The following is a 24491-nucleotide window of genomic DNA, read 5'->3' as shown; positions in this document are numbered from 1 at the left end:
GGGGGGGGGGCAGCAGAACAGGGCTGCAGAGGGCCAGCGTGGGCTTCAGCACAGGACCGAAGTGGAGGGAACTTTCCACCGGGAACAGAGGGTCAGAATCACAGGAATGTTGCTGACGCCAGACCACGAGTTGCGGAGCACACGGGGGGCCGGGGGGGGCCCCTGAGCAGCACAGACTTCCGGGGCGCAGACAGCTAAGTAAGAGGAGGGGCAGAGTGGGGCCAGCGCAGGGGTGTCGTGGGGCAGGCTCCACGGACAGCCAGGGCAGCGGGGGCGGCGGGGAGGGGGCGGCGGGGAAGCCGGTGGTCTGGGGGCCGGGTGCCCGGGGCTCTGTGGCTCCCCTTGAATCGGGCTGAGGGCGGTGCCGGGTGGAGAGCAGCCCCGGCGGGCTGCGTGTCCCACCCCCAGGTGGGGGGGCAGGCCGCGAGGGGGACTGCCCCAGCCGTGCCGTGGGGACCTGTGTTGAGGGTGCTGGGCTGCCGTGAGACCGGAGAGCTGGGGGCCTCTCCCTGCGGCTCCCGCCAATCCCATTCTCTCCTCCTAGCACTGAGCCCCGAAAGCCTCTTGGTCTCCCTCCCGTGTTAGGGAGCGGAGTGTGGAGGCGAAGGCAAGGCCACACAGCCATGAGCGGGGTTGCACCAGACCTCACATGCCAGGTGGCCGTCGGGGTGCCTCTCCCCTAAGCAGTGCGGGGAGGGTGGCAGGCGGGCCCCAGTGACCTGCTCCCAGGGAGTGGGGGGCAGTGCCAAGGGGAGAGGAAGTAGCTCCAGGCCTGGGTTCGGTGAAAAGGTGATGCTTTATTATATAAAAATCTCCCCCCCCCCCCACGGCTGCACAAGCAGGTGGATCTGTGGCCAACTCTCCGGAAGGACAGCCCTGCGTTCTCTGAGGGCCGCCTGGCCTGCGCGGCGGCGTGGCCGGAGTCCGTGGCCGTGGCCGGGGCCGGGCGGGGGCCCTCACTGGGGGAGGCCCTGCGGCGGGGTGGGCCCTGAGGCGCCCTGCATGTCGGGAGGCCCAGTGTCGTAGCCCAGCTTCCTCATGTCCTTGGTCACCACGTTGAAGAGGAGAGTGACAAAGCCCTGCGAGCGGACTCGGGTCACTGGGAAGAGAAGGGCAGCGTCAGGCAGGCTGGCTGCTCTGGGAATAATGTCTCTGCCCCGGCAGTCTCTCCTGTAAAGTGGGAACAACTGGGAGGTCCGGGGGCGGCACCAGGGACAGACGGCCATGGCAGATCCTCCCACCAGGCCCGGGTGGGAGCGGCGCTCGGGGGAGAGGCCTGGGGCTGCCCCCGCCGTCCATCTGTGTGCCTGGCAGGTGCCTGGCTTCCACCGTGTTTGCTGGGGGTCCGCCTAGTCCCTCCCGGGCTCCGGCTTGCCTGTGGGGGGTGGGGTTGGGGGGATCAGGCTTTACCTTCCCGGCCTTCACCCTGAGCCACCACCTTGGGGTCTGTGTACTCGGGCCGCCGTCCCATGAACCAGCTGGGAAGACAGGAGAACACCGGGTGAGAGGATCCTCGGCCCGGCTATGCCTCAGAGCCGAGACGTGGGCTCTCTCCTGCCCGCAGAAACCAGCAGCCCTCCTCCAAGCCCTGCCCTGGGGACCAGGCCCTGGGCAGAACCTTCCCACGCCCCCTCCCTCTGCCGGGGAAAGGTGCGGCTGGGTGCCACGGGTGGCATCCACGGAGGCCCGGCAGGCTGCCCCCAGGCCCGGGGTGCTCTGTGCCCCACCCCTCCTCAGCGGCACGCCGAGCTTTCCCATCACGGTCACCCGTGGCTTTGAGGGAGATGTGGGGCTGGGGGCACAGTGGGAGCCCAAGTGGAGATCCCAGAAAGGGCAGTGTGACCCGCTCCATCCTTCCGGAGTTCGGCATTGGCCTCCTTGGGGTGGGCAGAGGGGCCAGGTCTGGGCTCTCCACTTTCCTCTCAATAGTGTGGGATCCAGGACAAGTCACTTCCCGTCTCTGAAGCCCTGAACCCCAGTTCCTCTCAGCTGTACCTAATGGTAGCTAGCTCACAGGGCTCGAGGTGAAGGCACTCTGTCCTACCAGGTGAGACATTCGTCCGATTATGGTTCTCGTTTCGAGGTTCACGTGCCCCTAGGACGGGCTTGCTCTGGGGTCCCCGACACGATCCTCTCACCCCACCATCGCAGGTGTGCACCTGCCCCTCCCAGCAGCCCCGCTCTGTGCCCACCCCCCCAGGCTGAGAGCAGCACGGTGGCGTGCCCCAGGCCCCAGGAGGGCGGTGCAGGACGGTGCGGGCTGCGTGCAGGGGTGCTGTCCCAGGCCTCCGCTCCAGGCCCCGCGGCCTGAGCCAGGGCAGCTCCTTCCCCAGCAGCAGCCGTGCCTCCGGCAATCTGGGTGCACGTTCCCCGCCGGGTGGGCAGACGCGGGCGTCGAGCTGTCCAGGAGCGCCTCCAGCCTGCGCTTTGGGGGTCCTGCTGGGGGAGGCCAGTGATGCAGCTGTGGGCAGCGGGCGCCCCACAGGAAGGAGGCCCCTCGGTCTGTCGGCCGAGGTTCCCGCATCCCCAGGGCAGGCTCCGCCCTGCCTTCCACCAAAGTGGCTGGCCTGGGAGGGCCAGCGGGCCTGCGCTCTGCCCTGGTGCCCCCACCCTCCCCCCACCAGCAGGCCCTCCAGCTCCGCGCCGGAGTCCCCTGTTGGCTCAGTCCACCCCGACTCGGTCAGCCCCCCGGCCCCCGGGTGCACTCTCTGGCGAGGGCACGGGTGCCACTGGGTGCCGCCCGGGGGCGGGGCTCCGTCCGGGCTTCCGCTGGACAAAGCAGTGGCTGCCCCCTGCTGTCTGCAGGCCGTGGGGACAGCCAGTGGAGGGAGGGGCTCACGGGCTCCCAGCCTCGGGAGGGGGGGTGTGGAGGATTGGGAAGCTGGGGTTCCAGCCAGGCCTGGATGGCAGGCCACTGCTGCTCTGTGCCTCAGTTTCTCGATACGAGGAGGGGGGCGCTCTCCACCTCGTAGGCAGGGGAAGCAGCCACAGAGCCTGGCACAGCCCCACCTCCTCGTACTCAGAGCTCCTGCAGCCACTGCACTGCTCTCTCCTGAGGTCCACAAGCACGGGCCGTTCGGGGTAGGGGTGAGCGTCCAGGCAAGGGCTGAGGCCGGGAAGGACCCAGCGGGCTGGAGGAAGCGAGTCCGGGGGCACGCAGGCAGCGGGGAGGGCCCGAAGTCAGGGGGCAGGAGAACGCAGGGTCTCGCCGCACCCTAGCTGAAGTTAATGCTTGATGTGTTTCTAAGGTTGCGCGTTTAGGAAAAGCATTTTTGACGCTCTGTGAAGGCTAGGCGGGGGGCGCTGTCAGGAGCTGGGCAACGGCCCCAGATATCAGGTCCTAGTCCCTTGAACTTGCAAATGTGACTGTATTTGGGAAAAGGATCTTTGCACATGTGACTAAAATAAGGATCTTAAACATGGCGGGGGGGGGTTGTCCTGGATTATCTGGTTGGGCCCTAAATGCCCCAAGTGTCCCTCTAAGAGAGGTGGAGGGAGAGGTGACACAGACAGGGGAGGGGTGACACGTGAGGTCACACACGTGCCCACAGAGGCAGAGACTGGAGTGATGGGCCCCAAGCCAAGGAAGGCCGCAGGCACCAGAAGCCGGAAGAGGCCAGGGGCAGATTCTCCCCAAGAGCCTGGGAGGAGGGGTCGGGGGGGGGGGGGCAGCCCTGCCGGCGCCTCGATCTCAGCCCACTGACGCTGACTCTGGCCTGGCAGACAATAAATTTCTGTCGTTGACGCCGTCGAGTTTGCGGTCACTGCTTACAGCGGCCCCGGGAACTAACACAGGGCTGAGTGGAGGAGGGCAGGCCGGGTGGGCTGGGCGAGGGCCGGCCTCCACCGACGGGCTCTGGGAAGACTGGGATCCAGCTGCCTTCGCTCATCAGACCTTTCCCCAGCGTCCCAACGGCAAGCACACGCCTCGCCCGGGGGAGACCGCCCCGGCCCCGGGCTGCTAGCCCCAGGCACCGGCAGAAGCACCCAGAAACTTCTCCAGCACTGAGACCCTTTCCTCAGAGGGCTGTGGCCCCGAGACCCGAGCTTCCCTGGGAGCCGCGGGGCTTAGAGCGGCGTGGACGCCCCGGCAGGACATCGGCGTGGGCTCAAAGCCCTTAACCTCCCTCTACCCGCTGACGGGCACAGCCCCCATTTTCCCCACAGTCCTCGGCTGGGTGTGGTCCCCTCTAGCTGACGCTGGCCCAGGGCACCTTCCCACCGCGGCGGCCTCCCAGGGGGCCTTCGAGGGGCGGCGGGCTGCCAGATTCTCCCCTCCAGGCCTCAGAACTCAGTGAGGCTTCCTCGGCGCAGGCCCAACGCTGGCCCTCTGCCCCACAGGGCTCCGGCCAAGGCCCACCCCAAAACTGGCCCGGCCTGCAAGGGGCTGCTCGTCAGCTGCCACCTGGGCACCCAGGTGGTCCTCCATTCCCCCCCCACCCCCGCCCCCATCCCGGCTGTGAACAGAGGGCCCATTCCCCGGCTGACCCAGCGGGGAGCAGTGGTGGCTTGCAGCCGAGCTAAGCGGACAGAAGCTTCTATCCCCAGCCTCGAGGCAGTCAGCCGGCCCTCTAAGCTTAGATGCGGAAGTGGTAAGGGGCAAGAGGCTCCCTGCCTGGTGCCTCCCCCACACTCCCCTTGCTCACCACCCACCAGCGACAGCCCGTCCTTGTTGGGTCCGCACACAGGAAGCCCGTGGACCTTGCACTGTTTCCTATGCCTGGAATGTTCCCTCCCCAGATCGCCCACACTGGCCCTTACCTCCACTCTCGTTTCTGCTCAGACATCACCTCCACCAAGAGGCCCCCACATGTGAGGCATTTCCAAACTGATAGAAATTGCCCGGCAGGATTCTGTTCGGCTCCTACTGCTGTATCCTCCCGTGTCCTACCTTTTTAATGCCCTATTATGTCATGAGCATTTCCCCATCCGACGAGAGCTTTTGCTGTGCTCTGACACAAAGACCACAAGAGCATAAAGGTGCACGGCCTCATGCAGTTGGAACAGCGGCTGAAGGGAGCCCAGCGACCCTTGGACATCCCACAGTCCCCGCTTCCATGGGCCCCAAAGACAGAGCAGTTGGGAGACCCGATGAGGGAGGGCCAGCGACACCCCTCCCTCCCTCCACTCTGACCACGTAGGTCAGAAGCAGGCGCTGGGGGAGACATGTAGAAAACTCACCTTGTAAACTTCTGCAGTTTAGACGTGGATTCGGGGACAAACATGGGGATGGTCCTTTTGTGCCTGAAACAAACGTTTTCCCGCACAGATGTGCTGACTAACAGAAAAGTGGGACTTTCTGAGCCTCCGGCGAGCCGGAGCGGTGGATCAGGCAATGCCAAGTCCAAGCCAAGGCCAGGCGGGCCGGCTGCCCGCACCCGCTGTGTGGCGCTGGGAGTGAGGTGCAGAAAACGGCCCAGAGTCCCTGCGAGTCTTGTTTCTTGTAAAGGCTCAGGAGGGTGCTGGGGTACAACCATCACAGCTGGGGTCCCGGCTCCCACTGGGGCCCTCAGAAGCCCTGTCCCCCACGTGTCCGAATCCTCCACCACCTCCAAGGCCCCGTTTGGGTGCCCTTCCTCCAGCAAGCCCCTGGCGATGCCCGGAACCTTATGCCCGCTGCGGCCCCCTGCCCCAGGCCTGCCCTCCGAGCCTGGGGTCCTGCCCCTCACCGCCCCAGCCCCTGCCTCCTCCCCACATCTTGCACTCTGTCTCAGCAACAATGCGCACAGCATTTGGCTGTTCCTCCATCTTCCTCCACCTTCTCCAGGCAAACTCGTGTCCTCGGCGCCCCAGAATACCCTGTCTATACCTGCCACTGTGCTTAACAAAAGACAGCTGCGTCTCTCCATCTGTGTCTACTCCTCGGGGGGCTCCTGAGGAAGGCCCCACGTGGTCACATACGACACCAGCGGGAGCTGGGCACACGGGGGCATCAGTGAGCGCTCGTGGGACAGAGCGGGGGCAGAAACAGGAGGGGACTGAGCGTCTGAACTGTAACCCCATCTGTCACTGGACCCCGCCCCTCGCGGGGCCTCCAACACTCCCTGCACCCACCTGCTGTTCGGGTGGCAGTCCTGGCCTCACCCACGTGGGCCTCTTCCCAGATATGGGCTCCAGCCCCCCTCGCCCCCCGCCCCCAAGCCCTGCTGCCCAGGCCCGTGGGGACCCCAGCACACTGCTAGCCTAGGGGTGAAGTCTGTCCCAGGAAAAGCCCTGCGCGGGGGGGGGGGGGGGGGGCCCCGGTCCAAACCCAGCATGGCCCAGCAAGGGATGGACTGTGGCCCAGGGAGCCGGGCACAGCCAGAACCCACCTGCCGGGCGAGAAAGGCACGTGCACGGCCCCGTAGCCTCGGACCACATCGTTCCCGAACACGTCTGGTCCGTACACACTGAGCACGATCTGTGGCCCTTGGGAAGAACAAGACAAGGTGTCAGCGGGCGGGGTAACTCAGGGGAAGGTGCAGGGCAGAGAACGGAAGCGGACATGGGATCCCCCCTTCTCCGCTAAGGGCTTCTGCCGACACAGAATCTGAGGAGGAGGGCAGGGACAGCAGTGGGGAGCATGGTCTGCCACCGGCCGGCAAGGCCCCCTGCTCAGCCCGGAGTCACAGGGCCGGGGTGCCCCGCAGATCCTGTACCTTGACGATACAGGGAGGGCCCCTGAAGGCACTTTTCTCCTCTGCTTGAGGCACAGGGACCCAGCTGGGAAGTGAGTAAAGGGGCCGCTTCTCGGGAGCTTCCTTTCTGATACAGGTGGTCAGATTCAAGCGCATACCGCACGGGCTCACGGGCCACAGGGGCTGGCTTTGGGGTGCTGCGGGGGAGGTCAGAGGGAAAGACCTTCCGTGCACTTTCCTTTAAATGACCACCGGTCCCACCGGGGAGGCGCTGATAGGCGGCAGGCGAGCTTCCAGGCTGACCTGTGGCTTGTGGGACGGGCCTCAGGCCATCAACCACCTCACCTCCCAGCCCCTCGGGTCCCTCACCTCTGACGGAGAGTAGCGCCTGATGCAGGGCAAGTGCTCCGTGAGTGTTAGGGACGGTTTGGGCCCTTCCCATCACTCCCCCTCCCCCAGGGGTAGCCCCTATTCTGACTTGATGAAAGCATGTCTTCTAAAGCTTCCCCACCAAAGAATGCATCCCAAACATGGTACTTTGGTTTTACCCATTTTTTTTAATTTTAATTTTTTTTTTTTAAAGACGTACTTATTTGACAGAGACACAGCGAGAGAGGGAACACAAGCAGGGGGAGCGGGAGAGGGAGAAGCAGGCTTCCCGCCGAGCTGGGAGCCCGATGCGGGGCTCGATCCCAGGACCCTGGGATCATGACCTGAGCCGAAGGCAGAGGCTTAACGACTGAGCCACCCAGGCATCCCTACCCATTTTTTTTTAAAGATTTTATTTATTTACTTAATTTTGAGAGAGAGCAAGAACAAGAGTGAGTGAGCGAGCGAGCAAGGGGAGGGGCAGAGGGAGAAGGAGAGAATCCCAAGCGGACTCCATGCTGAGCCGAAACTAAGAGTCAGACACTTAACCGCCTGAGCCACCCCAATGCCCTGGTTTTACCTATTTTTTTTTTTAATTTATACAAATGGAATCATATAGTGTATTGGTATCCAGCTTCTTTAATTCAACATCATGTTTGTGAGATTTGTTCGAACTGTGTCATGTAGGGGATTGTCGCTCGTTCTCAATGCTAGAGAACCTTTTTTTTTTTCTTTTTTTTTTGGTCAGAGAGCGAGCGAGGGCACAAGCAGTGGGAGCGGCATGCGGAGGGAGAGGCACGCTCCCCGCTGAGCAGGGAGCCCAATATGGGACTCGATCCCATGACTCTGGGATCATGACCTGAGCCGGAGGCAGATGCTTAACCTACTGAGCCACCCAGGCGTTCCCCTCCCCGCCCCCTTTTTTAAATTTATTAACACTGGAGTAAACATTCTAGCTCTGGACCAACCGCAAGGACCTGGTTCGCTCCAGTGCCGACGGACATGTGGGTAGTCTCTCCCTGGGGGGCCCCCCGGGTGCTGAGGCTATGAGCTCGCTGCCACTCTCATTCAAGCTCTTGCCCACACGTGCACACGTCCCAGGAGGAGCCGCACAGGGTATGCGGACGCTCGGTCTGCAAAGGTAACGCGGAGCGCTCTTCCAAAGGGGTCGGATCACCCCACTCCCGCCACATCCTCACAGTGCTGGGGGTCCTCGGTCTCCCCGACTGGAGCTATTCCGGTGGCAGCTTCCCGTAGCCTGCCTTCACTGCAATCTTTCTCACTAAAACAAAGCCCTTGCTCTGTTTCTCCATCACTCGGACGTCCTCCTTCGTGAAGTACCTGCTCAGTCTCTCGCCCGCATTTCTACGAGATGAGTCTTTTCCTCATTGACGTGCAGTGTGTATGTGTGTGAATTCCGTGGCCTGTCTTTTGAGCTGTGTTATATTTTGATAGGATTGTAAAGAATTTCTTTTTAAAATATCATTTTTGAATCACTTTTTGTGCACAAGAGAATACATATTCTATTTATTCTTATACGAAAAGCCACTGGGTTTTGTCTATCTCCTATCTGGCATTCATGCCAATTTATTATTTCTCGTAACTTATCTGTAGGTTATTTTGCAAATTCTACATACATAATGTCACCTGTGAAACAACAGTTTTCGGGCGCCTGGGTGGCTCAGGTGGTTAAGCGTCTGCCTTCAGCTCAGGTCACGATCCCGGGGTCCTGGGACCGATCCCCACATGGGCTGCCTACTCCCTGCTCGGCAGGGAGCCTGCTTCTCCCTCTCCCCTGCTCGTGCTCTCTCTCTCGAATAAATAAAATCTTTTTTTTTTTTTTTAAAGGACATATTCTTCCTAATTCTTATGCCTTTCGTTTGTGGTGGTGGCCACAAGGAAATCTTTCACCATTTCACTTAGAAAAGGTGATGTCTGCTCTAAATTTTTTGTAGATAGCCCTTATCAAATTAAGAAAGTTTCCTTCTAGGAGCGCCTGGGTGGCTCAGTCAGTTGGGGTTCCAACTCTTGATCTCAGCCCAGGTCTTGATCTCAGCTCAGGGGTCGTGAGTTCTGGCCCCGCATCGGGCTCCACACAGGGCATGGAGCCTAGTTTAAAAAAAAAAAAAAAAGGAAAGTTTCCTTTTATTCCTAGTTTGCTAAGTGTTTATCATGAATGGATGTTGACTTTTATCATGGTTTCTACATTTATGGGGATGATCGTGACTCTCCTTCTTTTTAAAGCACTGAATCACGTTGGTTGATTTCAGATATTATATAAGCTTTGTATTTCTGGAATAAACCATACTTGTTCATGAAGTATTATCCCTTTTACATCCTACTAGACTTGGCTTATGAATATTTTATTTGGGAGTTTTTGCAACGGTGTTCAAGGTCTGGAACAATCCAGAGCTGGGCTGCTCCCAGTTCCCCCTTCGTCCCAGGGTGCAGCAAGCACTTCAAGCTCTCCGTCCAGGTTGCAGGGATTTTCCTGATTCTTGCACCCCGAGCCCAGGGCAGCTGTCAAAACCCTCGATCAGCCTCTCGATCATGTCTGGTGGAGTGAGCAAATACTCCCAGGGGCGATGTGAGTGGGATCACATCTCTAGAGGTCTGTTTTCTCCTGGATCTTGGCCTGGCAAATCTCCAATACTTTGCTAGCTCTCTGATGCCTTTGAATAGTTGTGTTTTGTTTTCGCTTTTTAATACTGTATTTGCCTCTGCTAGCCCTCCTCAGCAGCAGGAGACTGGTCCATAATCTAGTGCCCTGGTCCAGGAAGCCTACGGAAGCATTCTTACTCATGGATAATGACAAGGAGGACCACCAGGCAGCCCCTGCTCCAGAACCCCTGCACCCGGCAAGCCGAGGCCCCAAGCCACATGCAGCAGAAAGGCCCAGACTATGAAATCAGATGGACCTGAAATCCAATCCACACTCAGCTGCTAGATATAAAGCTGAAGGCAAATGATGTTACTTTTTGGCATCAGTTTCCTAATGTGAGAAAAGAAACGCAGCGCAATCTCTCCACCACATAGGATTAGGAAGCTAGTCCAAGCCCACCCGGGGCGAGTATTCATGGAGCCAGCCAAGGCCGCAGGCTGGGGCTCCACCTGATACACTCTGAGCTTCCTAAAGGTCAACTCTACCGCCTGTCCACGAACTGGGAGGATGGGTAGGGTGGCGGGGGAAAGTAGAGGGAAACGGCCAGGTGGGAAGAGAGCACAGGACGGGGCTGGCACAAGGGCCCAGGGGACGGGCAGAGAGGACCTGGGAGCGGAGGGCGCCACCCCCCCACCCCCCCCCCCCCCCCGTGTCCCTGGGGGCCCCTGCAGACTCACAGCCATAGGGGTTGGTGCTCTTAAAGGTGACGTCGATGGGGAAGTTCCACACCAGTGCTCGCCGCACATCCTGGCTCTTGGATGTGATCTGTGAGATGCCCTCCTCCAGACCCTGTGAGGACAGGGACCGAGACAGCTGGTGCCCATGCTCCGAAGGCACGGCCCTCCCCTGATCTGGGCGCGCAGGTTGGGGGGCTGTTTTCCTCACCACCTTCTGCCAACACACCAGCTTCGCACAACTGGAACCCTGAGGGGCTGGAGCAGCTCCTAGGTCTCTCCAGGCCTCGTCTCATTAGAGCTGGCCGGCCTCGAGAGGCGGCCCGGGCATGGGTTCTCATCCCCTCGCCCGAGGAAGAGGCTCCGCAGGGCGTTTCCCACTGGTCACTGATTCCCCCGGACGTGCTGAAGCCGTGCACGCGTGCATGCCACCTTCTGTACCAGGGAACAGCGCTGACTCTCTGTCGTACTCCGCCCACCAACCCATTCGTAGCTCCCCTGCCGAACAAAACCCCGGGAACAAGCTGTCCATACTCACTGGCTCCCATTCCTTCTCTGCTTTCCTTTCGAGAACCCACTTCAGTCCGACTACAGGCTCCCACTCTACTGAAGTGTTTTTGGCGAGTAGCACCAGTGACTCCAGCGTTGCTGGATCTGTGGACATTTCTCTGTCCTCAGTTTACCTGACTCAGCAGCAGCACTGGACACACTCCCCCTGCCTGGTTTCTGGGACACCATGTCTTTGGGTCTTTCCTCCTCACAGGGGGCTCCCAGTGTTGCTCTCCCCTTTGTGTGGGAGCATCTCGGGGCTGCCCACGTGGTCTGCGTGTGGCTGATTCCCAAACCCGTGTCCCCCGTCCCCAGCCTGGTCCTCACCTCTGACCTCCAGAGGACAGGGGCCCCGCCTCCGCTGGCGACCCTGCACCTCCGCCCGGGTATCGAGCAGGAACCTCAACCTCAACCCACGCCAGGCGGGGCTCTGGAAAGTTCTCCCAGATCTGCTCTACCCAGTCTTCTCATCGAATGGCAGCTCTGCTCCCAAGTGCCTGGGCTCAGAAGCCTGGTGTTATTCTTAACTCCTCTCTCTCATGCTCCACATCTGTCCAAGAGGAAACCGTGTTGCCTCCGCCTTCAAAATATATTGGAAATTGCAGCGCCCCAGTGCTGCGCCTTGTCTCCGTGCTGTCTCTGCTCCTCCGTTTCTGGTAACAGTCTGCGGTCTCCCTATCTGGCCCCTGCTCCCCCATCCACTCTGGACACAGCAGCCAGAGGGAGCGATGGAAAATACAAGGTGGGTCACCGTCTCTGTTCCAGACCCTCGGAGGGGTCCCATGTCACCCTGTGTGAGGCTGGGGTCCTTACTGTGCCTGTGTCGTCCACGGCCTGCCTCATCTTCACCACACTGCCCCCCCCCCCCCCCCCAGCTTCAGCCGCAGCCACGCTCCTCCCTGCTCACGCTCTTCACTGGCCACACCAGCCTCCTCCCTGCTCCTCAAGCGCGCCAGGCACACTCCCGCCTCAGGGCCCGTGCACCTCTCCTCCTTCTGCCTGCAGAGCCCGTTCCACAGACTTCCACTCGGCTCTTTCCCTCACTTCCTTCAGCTCTGGACCCAAAGTTACCTTCTCAGGGAGGCCTTCCCTGGCCCCCGTACCTAGATTCCAGTTTCTCTCTATCCTCCACACCTCCCTTCCTGACTCTCCTTTCTCCTCGGCACGTTTTACTAGAACACACTGGAACATTAGTACTTATGGTCTGTCTCGCCCCACAGGGATGTGCACTGCACGAAGACTGGGACTCTCGCCCGGCTGTCTGGTGGAGTCAGACCGCTCTGAGGCAAGCCTTGCAAGGAGAGCTTCTATTCTGCCTTCTGACTCTCCAGAGTCCTCCCCACGGGCTAGGGGAGGGACACAGGGCCCGGCTACTTCCGGGCTGCCCACGCACTCCTCTTTGCTGCCATGTGCAAGTTCCCAGGACAGGGAACGTGAGCGAGCACGGCTTTGATCGGGGCTGCATTCCCCACTCCAGCTTTACCAGGAACAAAGTCATGCTTGGAACCCCCTGAGCTCAGTGTCTACCTCTCCATGGGTTCTGAACTGGGAGGGGAAGGGGCACGGTGGACACCTTCGGAACCCCCATCAGCCATGGAGGCTGTGAGTAAGGGAGGCCCGAGAGCCCAGCTTACCGCCGTGGGGGCCCAGTCCTGGCCATACACAAAGCAGTACTTGCAGTAGAGATCATCATACTCTGGAAACTGTGGGAAGAAGCACACACAGCTGCTGTTCACGGAGACCCATGGTGAGGCCGACGCGCTGGCTAGGTAAGGGCAACCGACAGAAATTCTGAACACCAGGCACCTGGGACGGGGTCTAAGAAACAGCCAGGAATGAGGACATGGGGTGCAGCGGAGGGGCTGGGCCCGAGATGTGGGAGTCCAAGGGAGAGTCCCAGGCTGCTACCACCCTTGAGCCTTTGCCCGGGCTCTGGCTTCTGTCTGGCATGCCCTTCCCATTCCTCCATCTGCCAAACTCCTATTTGTCCTTCAAAACTTACCTTCCGGGGAGCCCGCCCTAACTTCCAGGATGCCTTAAGCACCCCCCGCCGCCGGCAACCCCCATCCTGGCTCTGTCAGCCGCTGGTCCTTCCCTCCATCAGAGCTTGGATGGCTTGTTCATTTCTGTCGACCCCATTTGACTGTGTGCAGGGGACAAGTGTGATGACGCTTTGGGGTCCCCAGTGCCTGGCACAAGGGCGGGCACAGAGGAGGTTCTAAGGGAATGGTGCCAAAGTGAAAGGATGCTGTCGGGACATAAAGCCTACACAGGGCTGGAGCTCAAGGCCTGGAGAGAGGGAGGTTCTGGTTTCAGAACCCAGTGGGAGGCACAGCGGGGCTGCCATGGGTGCTGACAGTGCAGAGAGACGTGATCCAGCCCAGCCAAGGGCCCTAAATGGCCCAGGAGAGGGGAAGGCAGTCGACACTAGGCCAAGGGGCAGGTGGACAGGGTGGGAGTATGGGGATGTAATCCCGATGAAACAGGAAGGCAAGAGAGACCCAGAGCTTTACCCAAACCATCTCACTGAATCCGCACAATAATATAATAAACACCATCTTCCAACAGCCTGGAAGGGTAATGCAGCAAAGTTTTGGCGGCAGGCAGACCCGGGTTCCGATCTCAGCTTTGCCAACTCCCTTTGGGCAAGTGTTCCCATCTGTAAAATGGGGATGCTAGTAATGCCCACTTCACAGGGCTGCTGGGAGGGTTGAATGATCAGTGCTGGGCGCCAAGTCTGGCACAGAGCGAATTCATGGTGAACATATCTATGTATATATCTAAATATGACAAACGGTTCTTATGAAGTGTAGGAGATGGAGAGTAGCGTCCGCTTCTGTCAGACTGGACAGACCCTCCCTGGATCCTTCCACCACCACCACCATCGTTGGATCCGATTCACCAGCTCACCTCCGTTCTGGCCCAAATTCAGGAATCGGAGGGTTCAGAGGGCGGGCACTTGAGGACCGAGGCCCCCCGTCCCGGTCGAGTCTCGGCTCCTCCCCTTACACCCGCGTTAGGCTCCTGCCCGTGACTCAACCCACTGGACACAATCCGAACCCGGGCTCACAGGCTTGGCCGAGCGTGTCCTCGGCACGAGCTCAACCTCTCGAGGCCCGTTTCCACCCGCGCATACTGGGGCTGAGGATTCGCAGGCAAGCCTCTCAACTGCTGGTTCCCCTCCCCCCGCCTAACCGAGGGAGACAAGAGGCTCGGAGGAACCACGCGCCTCTCCGGGGCCACGCAGCGGCCCCGGAGGTCGCGGGAGGGGTCCCCGGGGAGACTGAGGGCAGGGCGGGCGAGGTCCACGGCCGCTCACCTGGGCGCTCTCCACCTGCCCGTTGACCATGAGTAGGAAGACGCTGGGACTCGCGGCCGCCATGGCTAGGCTGGGGGCGCCAGGAAACGACCCAGGCTCCGCGCGGGTTTGCTAAGAGGCGCCGGGTTTCCCTGGAAACCGACGGCGTGGCGCGTGGGACACGTTTCTTGGGACGGGACCTTCGCTAAGGCAAGTGCGTGTGTGCGGCAGTGCGCAGGCGCAGCCGGCGGCGGCGGCGGCGGCGGCTGGGGGCGGGGCTTTGGAGGGCGGGGCTCCGCAGCCCTGACCCTCTCCGGAGAGCCCGGACGCCGGAGCGTGGGCCTGTTGTGTGGAATCTAGCCGCGCCGCCCCGGTCCGGTCACACCCGCGGGGAGTGTGTGTCCACTCGGCCTCGGCCCCGCCCGCCCCGAAGCGCGGAGGCGCTCCCTGACTCAGGCCGGCCGGAAGCCAAGTGATGCAGGCGCCCTCCGCCACGAGATGGCGCTGTGGCGCTACCCGGAGGACGGCGGCGGGGGCGCGCGGAGGGGGGGCCCGCGGGGCGCAGGTGGATCCACCACCGCCCTTCGGGGGTTCGCGCGCGAAGGCCTCGAGTCAGGCCGCCCGGGTTCTGGAGAGTCCCCAGCTGGGGCCCAGCAGCTGCCTGCGTCGGGTCAGGGGGATGCCCCCCCCCCAAAGTTTATTAAACAAATTTGGGAGGGACCTCAAAAAACCTTTAGTCCAAGCCACGGCTTTTTAATGTGAAGGGGGGGGGCAACAGGCCCACAAGCCGTCGGAAGAAGAGTGAGCCAGAATCCACAGCTCTGCCGGGATAATGTTCAAAGAAGTTACTCCCCGGCCGCCCCGAGTGAGTAGGTCGTAGCTTCTGTTAACACGGCGATCCTGTTCCTCTTTGCACTCACCATGGGTTGCATTTGCACATTTATTACTGTCATGTCTCGGGCTGATGCTTGCCTCCCCTCCCCTAGACAGCCGGCCTGTTCCATGAGCCCAGGGGCCCCACGCTGACCTTGTGTTCTGGTTGCCTGGCACACTGGAAGCCCTGGTAACAGTGTTGGATGAATGAATAATTGAATACCTCGCCATTACTCAAAGAAGAAGCCGATTCAGAGAGGGGAGGTGGGTGGGCTACGGTCATAGCAGCAGGTAAGTAGCTGAATCAGGGTTCACACCCAGGACCTCACAGGCTAAAGAGCCCCAGTGCCTCCTCTCTCTGGTCCCGGGCCAGGCCCAAGGGCGCTTCTTGGCAGGGCCTCCGAAAGTGGCATTAGAGACCTTCTCTCTGATCCAGGAAATGAAGGGATGCACAGGTGTGTAGACTTCCCAGAGGCCAGGCCCCCAACGGGGACCCCAGGTCATGACGCCCTGCAGCAGCTAGCTGCTAGCTTGGAAGCTGACGAGGGGGCTCCCTTCAGACACCTGTGCAGGAGACGGAAGGAGGAGTCAAAGGCAGCCCGGACCCACTGACCACTCCCGGAAAGGTGAGCAGAGACAACTGGATAGGGGAGGGGGGGCTGTGGGCAGCCAGGGTTCAGGCCTCTGGTTCACACATCTGGAGGCCAGATGGGTGGGGGCCCCAGTTCGACAACACACAGAGCTCAGAGCTCGGGTGGGAGTTGTCTGCCCCTCCAGGGACTTGGTCATACTCCCTGCCTCCACCCCTCACACCCTCTTACCAGTTAAAATGCTTTCTCCCACAAATTTTACCATACTCTTTCCTCCTTGTGGCTTTTGAGACTCAGTAGTACCCAAAAGTCAGGTGTCAACAAAATGCTTGTGATTATCAAATAACCAGGGGCTTCCAGTAGTTTAAAACCTGGCTATGTCAGGGGCGCCTGGGTGGCTCAGTCGGGTAAGCATCTGCCTTCTGCTCAGGTCATGATCTTGGGGTCCTGGGATCGAGCCCCGCATCGGGCTTCCCGCTCAGAGGGGAGTCTGCTTCTCCCTCTCCCTCTGCACCCAGCCCGACCCACTAACCAAGTGTGCACATTAGATGTCTGTGGCTGGGTGATATGGAATAGGAGGCCCCGGGTAGGGTGGGAGGACGCCGTCCCCGACACCCCCCCTCCCCACCCCCTCCCCACACCCCTCTACTAGGGCTCCATCCTGCCCTGCATCCTCACAGCCCTCCCAGGGAAGCTTTAAGCCTGGGGAGGAGACCAGGAGAGTGCCAGGGGAGGGGACCAGAGCCAGGCTGTTCCCTGGGGCTCAGGGTCTGTGGGGATTACTGCTTCCGCAGGTGCCCGCCTCGCCTGGGCCAGCGCCCCCTGCTGCCCACACGCGTCCCGGGCCTCTGCTCTCATCCTACTGAAATCAGCGTCAAACCCTTGGGCTCAGCAGAGCTGCCGCGGGAGGAAGCGTTGGGGCCGGGAGCGGCTCCGCCACACGGGACATGCTCTCGCAAGTGTCCGGCACCAGTCGGTCTGAGCCCAGGGTCACCTTGAAGTGACGGCGGCCAGTTATAGAGGGCAGCGGGTGGTGAGTCTGGGGGCCTCCCTGCTGGAGCCCCTCTCCGCCACCCTCCCGGGCCCCCGCACCCACCTGCCAAAGCAGCTGGTGCCCGTGAACACCCACTCTCGGGAGATGAGGACCCCCTCGCACTAGTGCCAGGTATCTAGGAAGACGCTTGCCTGCCAAGGCCACGGGGCTGGGCCCTTCTTGCTGGGTCCCACACCTCAGGAGAACAAGCCTCACAGCTCCGCTCTGGGGTCCCCGACGTGTAGCCTTCCTCTCTTTCCTATGAACAGTGGCGCCTCACTGTTCATGCAGGACCCTGCTAAGCTCTGCAGCCCCAGCTCCTACCTCTCACCCCTACAGCTTGAAGTCAGACTGCCTGCAATGTAATCCTGTGTGACTTGGAGAAAGCTACTCAACGTCTCAGAGCCTGTTTCCCGGTTACACCCAGGGTGTCGTCATCGGGATTAGACGTGATAATGTAGGTCAGATATTTAGTCTGCAGCTTGATACATTTTTAAGTCTTCTTATTAAAAGCAGTTCTTGGAATACTCATGCCTTTTCATGCTCTTCCCTCTGTCCAGCACATCCGCTCCTCCCTGCCCACCCAGAGAACTCCTATTCAGCCTTCAAAGCCCACCTCTGTGGAGTCTTCTCTGAACTCCTCTCCCCAGCCCCTCCCCATCTTCCTCCCGGGAAGATTGCCTCACCTGGTTGTCGGTGGGGTATCCAGCTGTGCTTGCTTTTCTCTCAACACAGGGAGCTCACTCATGACGAAGGCAGCTGGATCTGATTTAGGTGCCCCACCCCATCCATCTGGTCCCACACTCAGGATCTTCAGAGGTCAGGCCCCATCCACATGGAGCTCCTCCCTGCAGGCTAGACGCTCCCCCCCCCCACACACACACTACCTGTCACCATCTCTGTCATGCACCCAAGTTCCCACTACTCAACCCCAAGTCTGGGTTTTTTTGTTTTGTTTTGTTTTTTAAGATTTTATTTATTTATTTGTCAGACAGCACGAGAGAGAACAGCACAAGCAGGGGGAGCGGGAGAGGGAGAAGCAGGCTCCCCGCCGAGCAGGGAGCCCGACGCGGGGCTCCATCCCAGGACCCCGGGATCACGACCTGAGCCGAAGGCAGACGCTCAGCTGACTGAGCCACCCAGGTGCCCCTAAAGTAACTATTTTTAAGTTACAATTCAGCGCACCCTGGTGTCTTTCCACATGCTGTTCCTTCATGCCTGGAATATCCCTTCCATCTTTGCTGCCTGAAAGCTTCTTACTGAACAACCTCAAGGTCCAGATAAATGCCTTTTTTCTGTGCCCCACCCCATGTTGGTCCAGGGGCTTTCTCTGGACCCCTCAGCCCCTCAGTCCCAGCCCCACCACAAAGAGGCTGTGGTTTGACTTGGCCCGGACCCCACCGACAACTCCGTGAGCGCCCATGGAGGGGGGGCACACTGGAGCCCTTGTCGAATGAGCGAGTGAATGAGTGGAGGTCTTTGGGGGACACTTTAGGGGGCAGGGCTGGAGCCTTAAGGGCCAGGACTGAGCCCTCAGATTCCAGCCAGAGAGAGGGTGTAGATTCAAGTGGGCGGGGGCGGGGGTGTGGGGAAGACTCAGGGACCCCAGCCTCCAGCAGCACGGCAGAATAATCAAGTCTGGGTCTCAGGCAGAGCCCAGCATAGAGCGTAGGGCCCTCAGTTTCCATCTCCAGCCTGTCTCCCGTTTTCGGTGTGACCATGGGTAAGTCATTGCCCTACTCTGGGCCTCAGTATCTGCACTGGTAAGAGAAGGGCAATGCCTGGACTATCTCATTCTCCTGTTGAGGCCGTTGAAAGGCTGGAGGAATCCCTGGCGTCTCCAAACCTGGCCTAGGGACGGGGCATGCATGCTCTCGTAACCGCTGAAATTGAAGGGAGGAAGCGGCTCGAGTGGCTTCTTCAGGAGTTAGCCAGTAGGGGGAGCTGTAGAGAAGTGAGTCAGACAGCCCCGGGCTCTAACCCAGGCTCGGGCCCCTCAGTAGCTGTGCGCTTGGACTGCTTCGCCTCAGGCAATTGTTGGGGTTGGGGGTGGTGTGTAGAATACAGAATAACTCCTGTAGGAGGGCGCGAACCCATGCCATCAGATGCCCAATTGATCGAAACACGCCCAACCAACCTGCCTGGACACCTGCTGATGGGCCGGACAGCTTCGTGCCCCCAGGATAGCAGCCCCGGTTATAGGCGTTTGGATCCACAGTTGCCTGAAATCCTGCTGCTTTAAAGACAGCCGAAGGGGCGCCTGGGTGGCTCAGTCAGTTAAGCATCTGCCTTCGGCTCAGGTCATGATCCTGGGGTCCTGGGATTGAGCCCCGCGTCGGGCTCCCTGTTCAGCAAGGAGTCTGCTTCTCCCTCTCTCTCAAATAAATAGATAAATCTTGGGGGGAAAAAAAAGACACCTGGAAAATTTTGTCATGTCCGGTGAATTTTCAGGTGACACTATGTTGGTCAAAGAAAGCCCGTTGGAGGCTGGTGACGTTTAATGCCTCGTCTTTGGGCATTGCTGTGGCATACGTGTGCCCTGACTAGCTTGTGGGAGGGTCGCAGGTGCCGGTTGCCCTTCGTGGGCCTGGGCACCACTCCTTCCCTGCATCCCCACCCCGCCCCGGAGCTCCAGCCCAGAGGGAGCAGGGCGGGGAAGGGAAGGGAAAGGAGAGAAGAGCCAGGAGATGGTGGGAGAGGCTCCCTGGCAAGAGAAACTGCTGAGAACGAAGAGAATCTAGGATGGCGTCACTCTTAAATGGACCGAAGTCACCAAGGCTGGGAAAAGGGACAACAGAAGGATGATTTTTTTTTTTAAATGTCCCAGATGACAAAGTCACGCAAGTGTCTCCATGCCATGCTGGAAAGGAATCTAAGCAGAGACTTCCTCTACTTGATGAAAATTTGTGATTTAAAAAAAATGCTCTTAGGGGCGTCTGGGTGGCTGAGTCAGTGAAGTGTCTGCTCAGGTCATGATCCCAGGGTCCTGGGATCGAGCCCTGCATCAGGCTCCCTGCTCCGCCGGAAGCCTGCTTCTCCCTCTCCCACTCCCCCTGCTTGTGTTCCCTCTCTCGCTGTGTCTCTCTCTGTCAAATAAATGAATAAAATCTTTAAAATAAAATAAAATCTTTTTTAAAAATGTGGTTACAGAATAAACCCAACAAAATGTAATTTGATATTGTTTGTTGGCTCTTTTTAACAGACTATTGAAATTACATGCATTGAAAGGGGCAAAAAAACCCACCCCAAATCCAAGGTTTTTACTTGATAACATGTAAAATCACATCATAACCTGTAAAAAAAAAAAAAGAAAAAAAAAAGAACGGGAGTTATGTTTTTACATCCTGTGAGGCTGATAATAAGTACTTCTGACCGTTCTAGGATATTCCTTGCTCATAGCTACACAATGTTTTCCTCTTTGAGAAATGGTGGGGTGCATGGGGTTCCCAGTGCCGCGTTTTAGGGGCTGTAGATACTGCCAAGTGCTTTCCCATCCGTTCAGCCACCTGGCCCCCCACAATAGCCCTGCAGGCTGAAGTTAGTAGCTCTCTCACAGGGGACAAAGCCACGAGGCTCAGAGATGGATAGGACCTCACCAGATCATACAGCCAGGTGGGAGGGGGCTGGGCTAGAATCCGGGTCCGCCTCTGGCTGGCTCGGGGCAATGACCCCCTCCGACCCGAGGCTCGAGGCTCCTACGTAGGCTGTTGGAATTGCTCCCACCCAGCATAAAAACTCAACACCAAGGTCATGACAGCCGAGAGTTACGTCTCAATCAGTAGGTATTTACTGAGCAGCTCCTGTGTCCCAGGCACTGTGCTGGGTGCTTACAATGAAGTTGAAAACAAGACAGACGCAACCCCTGCCCTCGTGGATTGACCTTCTGGTCGGTGGGGGAGGGGAGGGGAGGGGAGACAGACAACTCAACAGGTGTTCCCAACGGTGTGAGACAGGGATAAGTGCTAGGAGGGAAAAATAAAGCAGGGTAAAGGGCTGGGGGTGGGCACTTCCAGGCAAAGCAGAGTCAGTGCAAAGGCCCTGAGGTGGAATACGCTGGTGGAACAGAAAGGCAGGCTGGAGCCTGCTCACGCCGACTTGCTGCGACTCACAAGAGACAATTGTACACAACTCTGCCTTCAGGGATGTGATGTTGGTAGCATGAAATCAGCCACAGAGGGTGTATTTACACCACGGAAATCGGCAAATGCTAAAATCAGGGCTTTTGATTACAAAAAAAAAAATTTTTTTTAAAGTAGGCTCCACACCCAGCGTGGAGCCCAACATGGAGCTTGAACTCACGACCCTAAGATCAAGACCTGAACTGAGATCAAGAGTTGGACACCTAACTGACTGAGCCACCCAGGCGCCCCAGGGCTTTCGATGTTTTATATTTTATTTTCGTTCTATTTTTTTCCAAGAGCCACCTCACCAGCATAGCACTGGGGGCAGGAGATGGGTTTAGAGAGCTCACCACGGCCTCAGAAGTGGTGCAAAAAAATAAAAGAAGAATGATGTGAGGTGGCCTGGGTTTTACTAGAGTCTCCAGCCACCATGTGGGGAAGAGACCATGGGTGTGGGGGTTGGGCGGGGGTGGAGGGGGAAGCTGGGAGGCCAGGGAGGAGGCAGATGTGGCCATCCAGGTAGGGCTGCCAGATTTAGCAAAGGCAAGTACGGGATGTATGCAGTATTTTGGACACCCGTAACCAAGCAGCGAATTGTTGCTTACGTGAAAGTGCGAGGTAACTGGGTGTCCCGTGTTTTAGCTGCAGCCCTACGTAGAGGTACCAGGCAGGCGAAGGCAGTCCACACCCACTTCTGGAAGGCTCCCTGCCCAGTCCCTGGGAGAGAGCCTCGCCTGTGGCCATTCGCCCCTCCTGGATCCCCACCAACCTCCCCCTGACCCAGCCCACACGCCAGCCGACCCTGGAACCCTGGCCTTGCACACACCCGCAGCCGTTTCCTCCAGCTTTCCCCAGCAGATCTGATGGAGGACACTGGGCCGGGAGCAGATCCCAGATGGGTGATGGGGGTGAGCTGACAGGAAGCCAGATGAGCTGTCGTCCAACCCCTGGACTCAGCCCCAGGCCTCGGGGAAGCTGGTCCCTCCACCTCCCTTCCCTTCTCCATGAGTGGGGCGTGCAGGGCTGGGTGATGAGCTTGTCCTCTGGGAGGAGGAAGCTCCTCTAGGGACATGATCTGATCTGTGTTTTCCCAGAGATCTCTCGGGCTGCTGTGGAGGGACTAGGGTACAGGAGCAGGAGAGGAAGGTGAGAGGACAATGGGAGACAATGATAGTAGGACTGGGCTGCGAGCAGGAAAGATGGCGCTTCTCCTACTCCATCGCCCCGACTCACTTAGCTCCAGCTCCCTCCCTGTTTCTCAACCACACCAGGGACACTCCTGCCTCAGGGCCTTTGCACTTGCCAGTTCCTCTGCCCAGAACTGTTCTTCCATCCAGTCTCCACAGGGCTCATTTCCTCTCCTCCTTCAAATCCTTGCTCCAACATCACCACCTCTGTCCGGCCTTCCCTGACCGTTCCATTGAAAATTAAACCCCCGCCCCGCCCCCATCAGTACTTCCTACCTCCCCTGCTTCATCCTTCCGCATGGTGCTTATGACCTTCTAAGACATTGTGTAATTGAGTCGATTTATCCTGCTGCTCTCTTCCACCCACAATCTGAGTTCCTCAAGGGCGGAGATTTATGTCTGTCTCACATCCTGAACCCCCAGATTCGGGAATGGTGTCTGGCACGTGGTAGGTGCTCCATATCATGGAGTCAGTGACTGGAGTTTCAGATTTGGGCCTGTAGGAGGTGGTAGATTGGAGGGGTAGATCGGGGGCAGGTGAGGGAGAGGGAGGGGTCACAGGTGTCTTCCAGGTGCCTGCCCTGGATAGAGGAGCCATGTACTGAGATGAGGAGCCTTGGGATGGGGAGCTGGTGAGCGTGGTATTCGTCACAGGAATTGGAGGGTTTGTGGGATGTCTGTGGGGAGATATCTGGGGAGCACTGGCTTTGGATCTGGAGCTCGGGGAGAGGGCCAGGCTGGAGCAGGGTTGAAAGTGGTCAGTGCAGAGATCTCAGGGAGGAACAGAGTGAGGAGGGGACAGTGGCCCAGGCCAAGGCCCGAGATACGAACTTTCTGGAGAAGGGCAGAAGACCAGGGGGAGAGGAAATCAGGAGAGGCGAGTTGCCATGAGGTTGATGTCCCTGATGACATTCATCCTTGCTCAGGCTCCCTGGCAGACCTGGGATCTTTCCGAGGACGGAGCAGGTACACTTCTCCATCCCACACCCAGGGCAATCACAGGCAGGCGTCAGGAATGTTCTGGGCTGGGCAAGGTCAGCCTCAGCGAGTTGGCCCAGCCACTGGCTTCCCCGGGGACCACAAAGGCTGGCGGCCCCAATGGCGGAACTCCGGATACTGTGACAGCTGTGACGATATCCCCCCACCCCACCCAGGTCCCTGGTCAGCCTGGGTGAGCCCCGTGGTGGAAACAGGGGTGGAGAGGGGTGCCCAGAAACCACAAAGGGCCTCAGGCTGGAGCCATCTGGCCATGAGGTCAGCCCACCTGCCCAGGCCTTTGGAAGCCAGGGATGGCAACTTCCTGGCAGGCTTCCTGCCCTCTCCTCAACGAGCTCGCAGGCCGGCCCTGGGGGGAGTCCCTCTCCTGTGGGGGTGCAGGCATGCAAATACAGTCAGCCACACTGAGATCCAGCTCTGTCACATCCTGTGTCCCAGGGCTGGGCCCCTGGCGGCCGCCCCCTTGCCCCGCTCCCGGTCCGCCGAGTCTGGGAGTTGACAAGCCTGCCCCGCGTCGCAGGCCTTTGCCTCTCTGGATTAAACATCAGCCGCCCCAGTCTCCCACATGTAATGCGCTTCCAGGCAGAAAGCGTCCCTTCCGGAGGGAAAAATAAAACAAGATGAAATCAGAGCGCGAGACAAACCATAAGAGACTCTTAATCATAGGAAACAAACTGAGGGTTGCTGGAGGGGAGGCGGGTGTGGGGGATGGGGTAACTGGGTGACGGGCCTTAAGGAGGGCATGTGATGTCAGGAGCCCTGGGTGTTATATGCAACTGATTATTCACTAAACTCTACGTCTGAAACCAATAATACACTATATGTTAATTCACTGAGTTAAAAAAAAAGAAAAGAAAAGAAACATCCCTTCCTATTTTCCCCATGACCTATGGGGTGGAGGCAGTTTGTCCTGGCCGCTGGGTACTGAGGCAAAATAGACCAAGTACAAGCAGTGGGGGAAGGAAGGTGTGTGTGTGTGTGTGTGTGTGTGTGTGTGTGTGTGTGTGCACGTGTGCGTGTGCAAGCCCCCATGTGTGTCCCACACCTTGCATATCCATGCAGACGTGTCCCTGCGTGTGTATTTCTCCTGTGTGGACGCGTGCATCTCTGCGGACCCCTGTGCGTGTGAATGCAAGTGTGCGTGCAAGAGCATGTCCCCGTACCCCGTGCGGTGTGTGTACGTAGCAGTGTCTCGGTGTTTTGTGAGTCCCTCTGTGTGTGGGTACAAGCATGTCTGTGAACCTAAATGGACGGGGCGCACATGCGGGCACCGGGACTGACTGCTAGTGTGCACGTGTGTCACGCCGTGACCGTGCGTGACCTGCGGGGCTTGGCAATGCTGGGTGGTGATCAGAGGGGCAGGACTGGGCTGCCAGGCAGCACCTGCTTCATACCCAGCCTTGCTTGTCCCCAGGGAGACACTAGGCTCTGGGCTGTGCGTGGCCTTGGCACCTGCTACCTTTCAGAAAGAGCATGGGAGTCCCAAAGGCTTGGAGAGATGAGGAGGGTGGTTGCACTGGGG

At 59.2% G+C, this 24491-nt stretch overlaps 1 protein-coding gene and 1 long non-coding RNA gene across 4 annotated transcripts; one reads left to right on the top strand and one right to left on the bottom strand.

The window, feature by feature from the left end:
* Positions 1 to 783: 783 nt before the first annotated feature.
* On the bottom strand, positions 784 to 14384 carry B9D1 (B9 domain containing 1). 3 transcript variants are annotated; one of them, XM_025864336.2, is made up of 7 exons: positions 14191 to 14384; positions 12506 to 12574; positions 10326 to 10437; positions 6312 to 6408; positions 5182 to 5244; positions 1411 to 1478; positions 784 to 1099 (listed from the first exon to the last, which is right to left on the bottom strand). In XM_025864336.2, exons 1-7 carry the CDS (start codon positions 14251 to 14253, stop codon positions 957 to 959), a joined length of 615 nt encoding a protein of 204 aa, XP_025720121.1. In that variant the 5' UTR covers positions 14254 to 14384; the 3' UTR covers positions 784 to 956. The 3 variants fall into 3 exon arrangements, with proteins under 3 accessions (XP_025720121.1, XP_025720122.1, XP_073737895.1); XM_025864337.2 differs by having other exon boundaries at positions 1028 to 1170; XM_073881794.1 differs by lacking the exons at positions 784 to 1099; positions 1411 to 1478 and adding an exon at positions 1490 to 2436.
* Positions 14385 to 14490: 106 nt separating this feature from the next.
* Positions 14491 to 17140, top strand: LOC141370708 (uncharacterized). Its single transcript, XR_012374976.1, has 3 exons — positions 14491 to 15668; positions 16427 to 16665; positions 17005 to 17140. It is a non-coding gene; the product is annotated as an uncharacterized lncRNA (long non-coding RNA).
* Positions 17141 to 24491: the final 7351 nt, after the last annotated feature.

Source organism: Callorhinus ursinus, unplaced genomic scaffold (genome assembly GCF_003265705.2).
Source record: "Callorhinus ursinus isolate GAN/ISIS: 27379988/994484 unplaced genomic scaffold, GSC_fseal_2.0 scaffold43, whole genome shotgun sequence".
Taxonomy (NCBI): domain Eukaryota; kingdom Metazoa; phylum Chordata; class Mammalia; order Carnivora; family Otariidae; genus Callorhinus; species Callorhinus ursinus.
Note: the sequence above shows the minus strand (reverse complement) of the source record. Positions and strands in the feature narration are given on the sequence as shown.

Bases quoted from the DNA above. Each gene is read 5' to 3' on its own strand.
- B9D1 (XM_073881794.1), bottom strand. From the start codon at position 14,253: ATGGCGGCCGCGAGTCCCAGCGTCTTCCTACTCATGGTCAACGGGCAG. The intron at 12,575-14,190 runs GTGAGCGGCCGT...TTCTTCCCACAG, and splicing joins GGCAGGTGGAGAGCGCCCAG to TTTCCAGAGTATGATGATCT. The intron at 5,245-6,311 runs GTGGGTTCTGGC...CGTTTGTTTCAG, and splicing joins GTGCCTTTCTCGCCCGGCAG to GCACAAAAGGACCATCCCCA.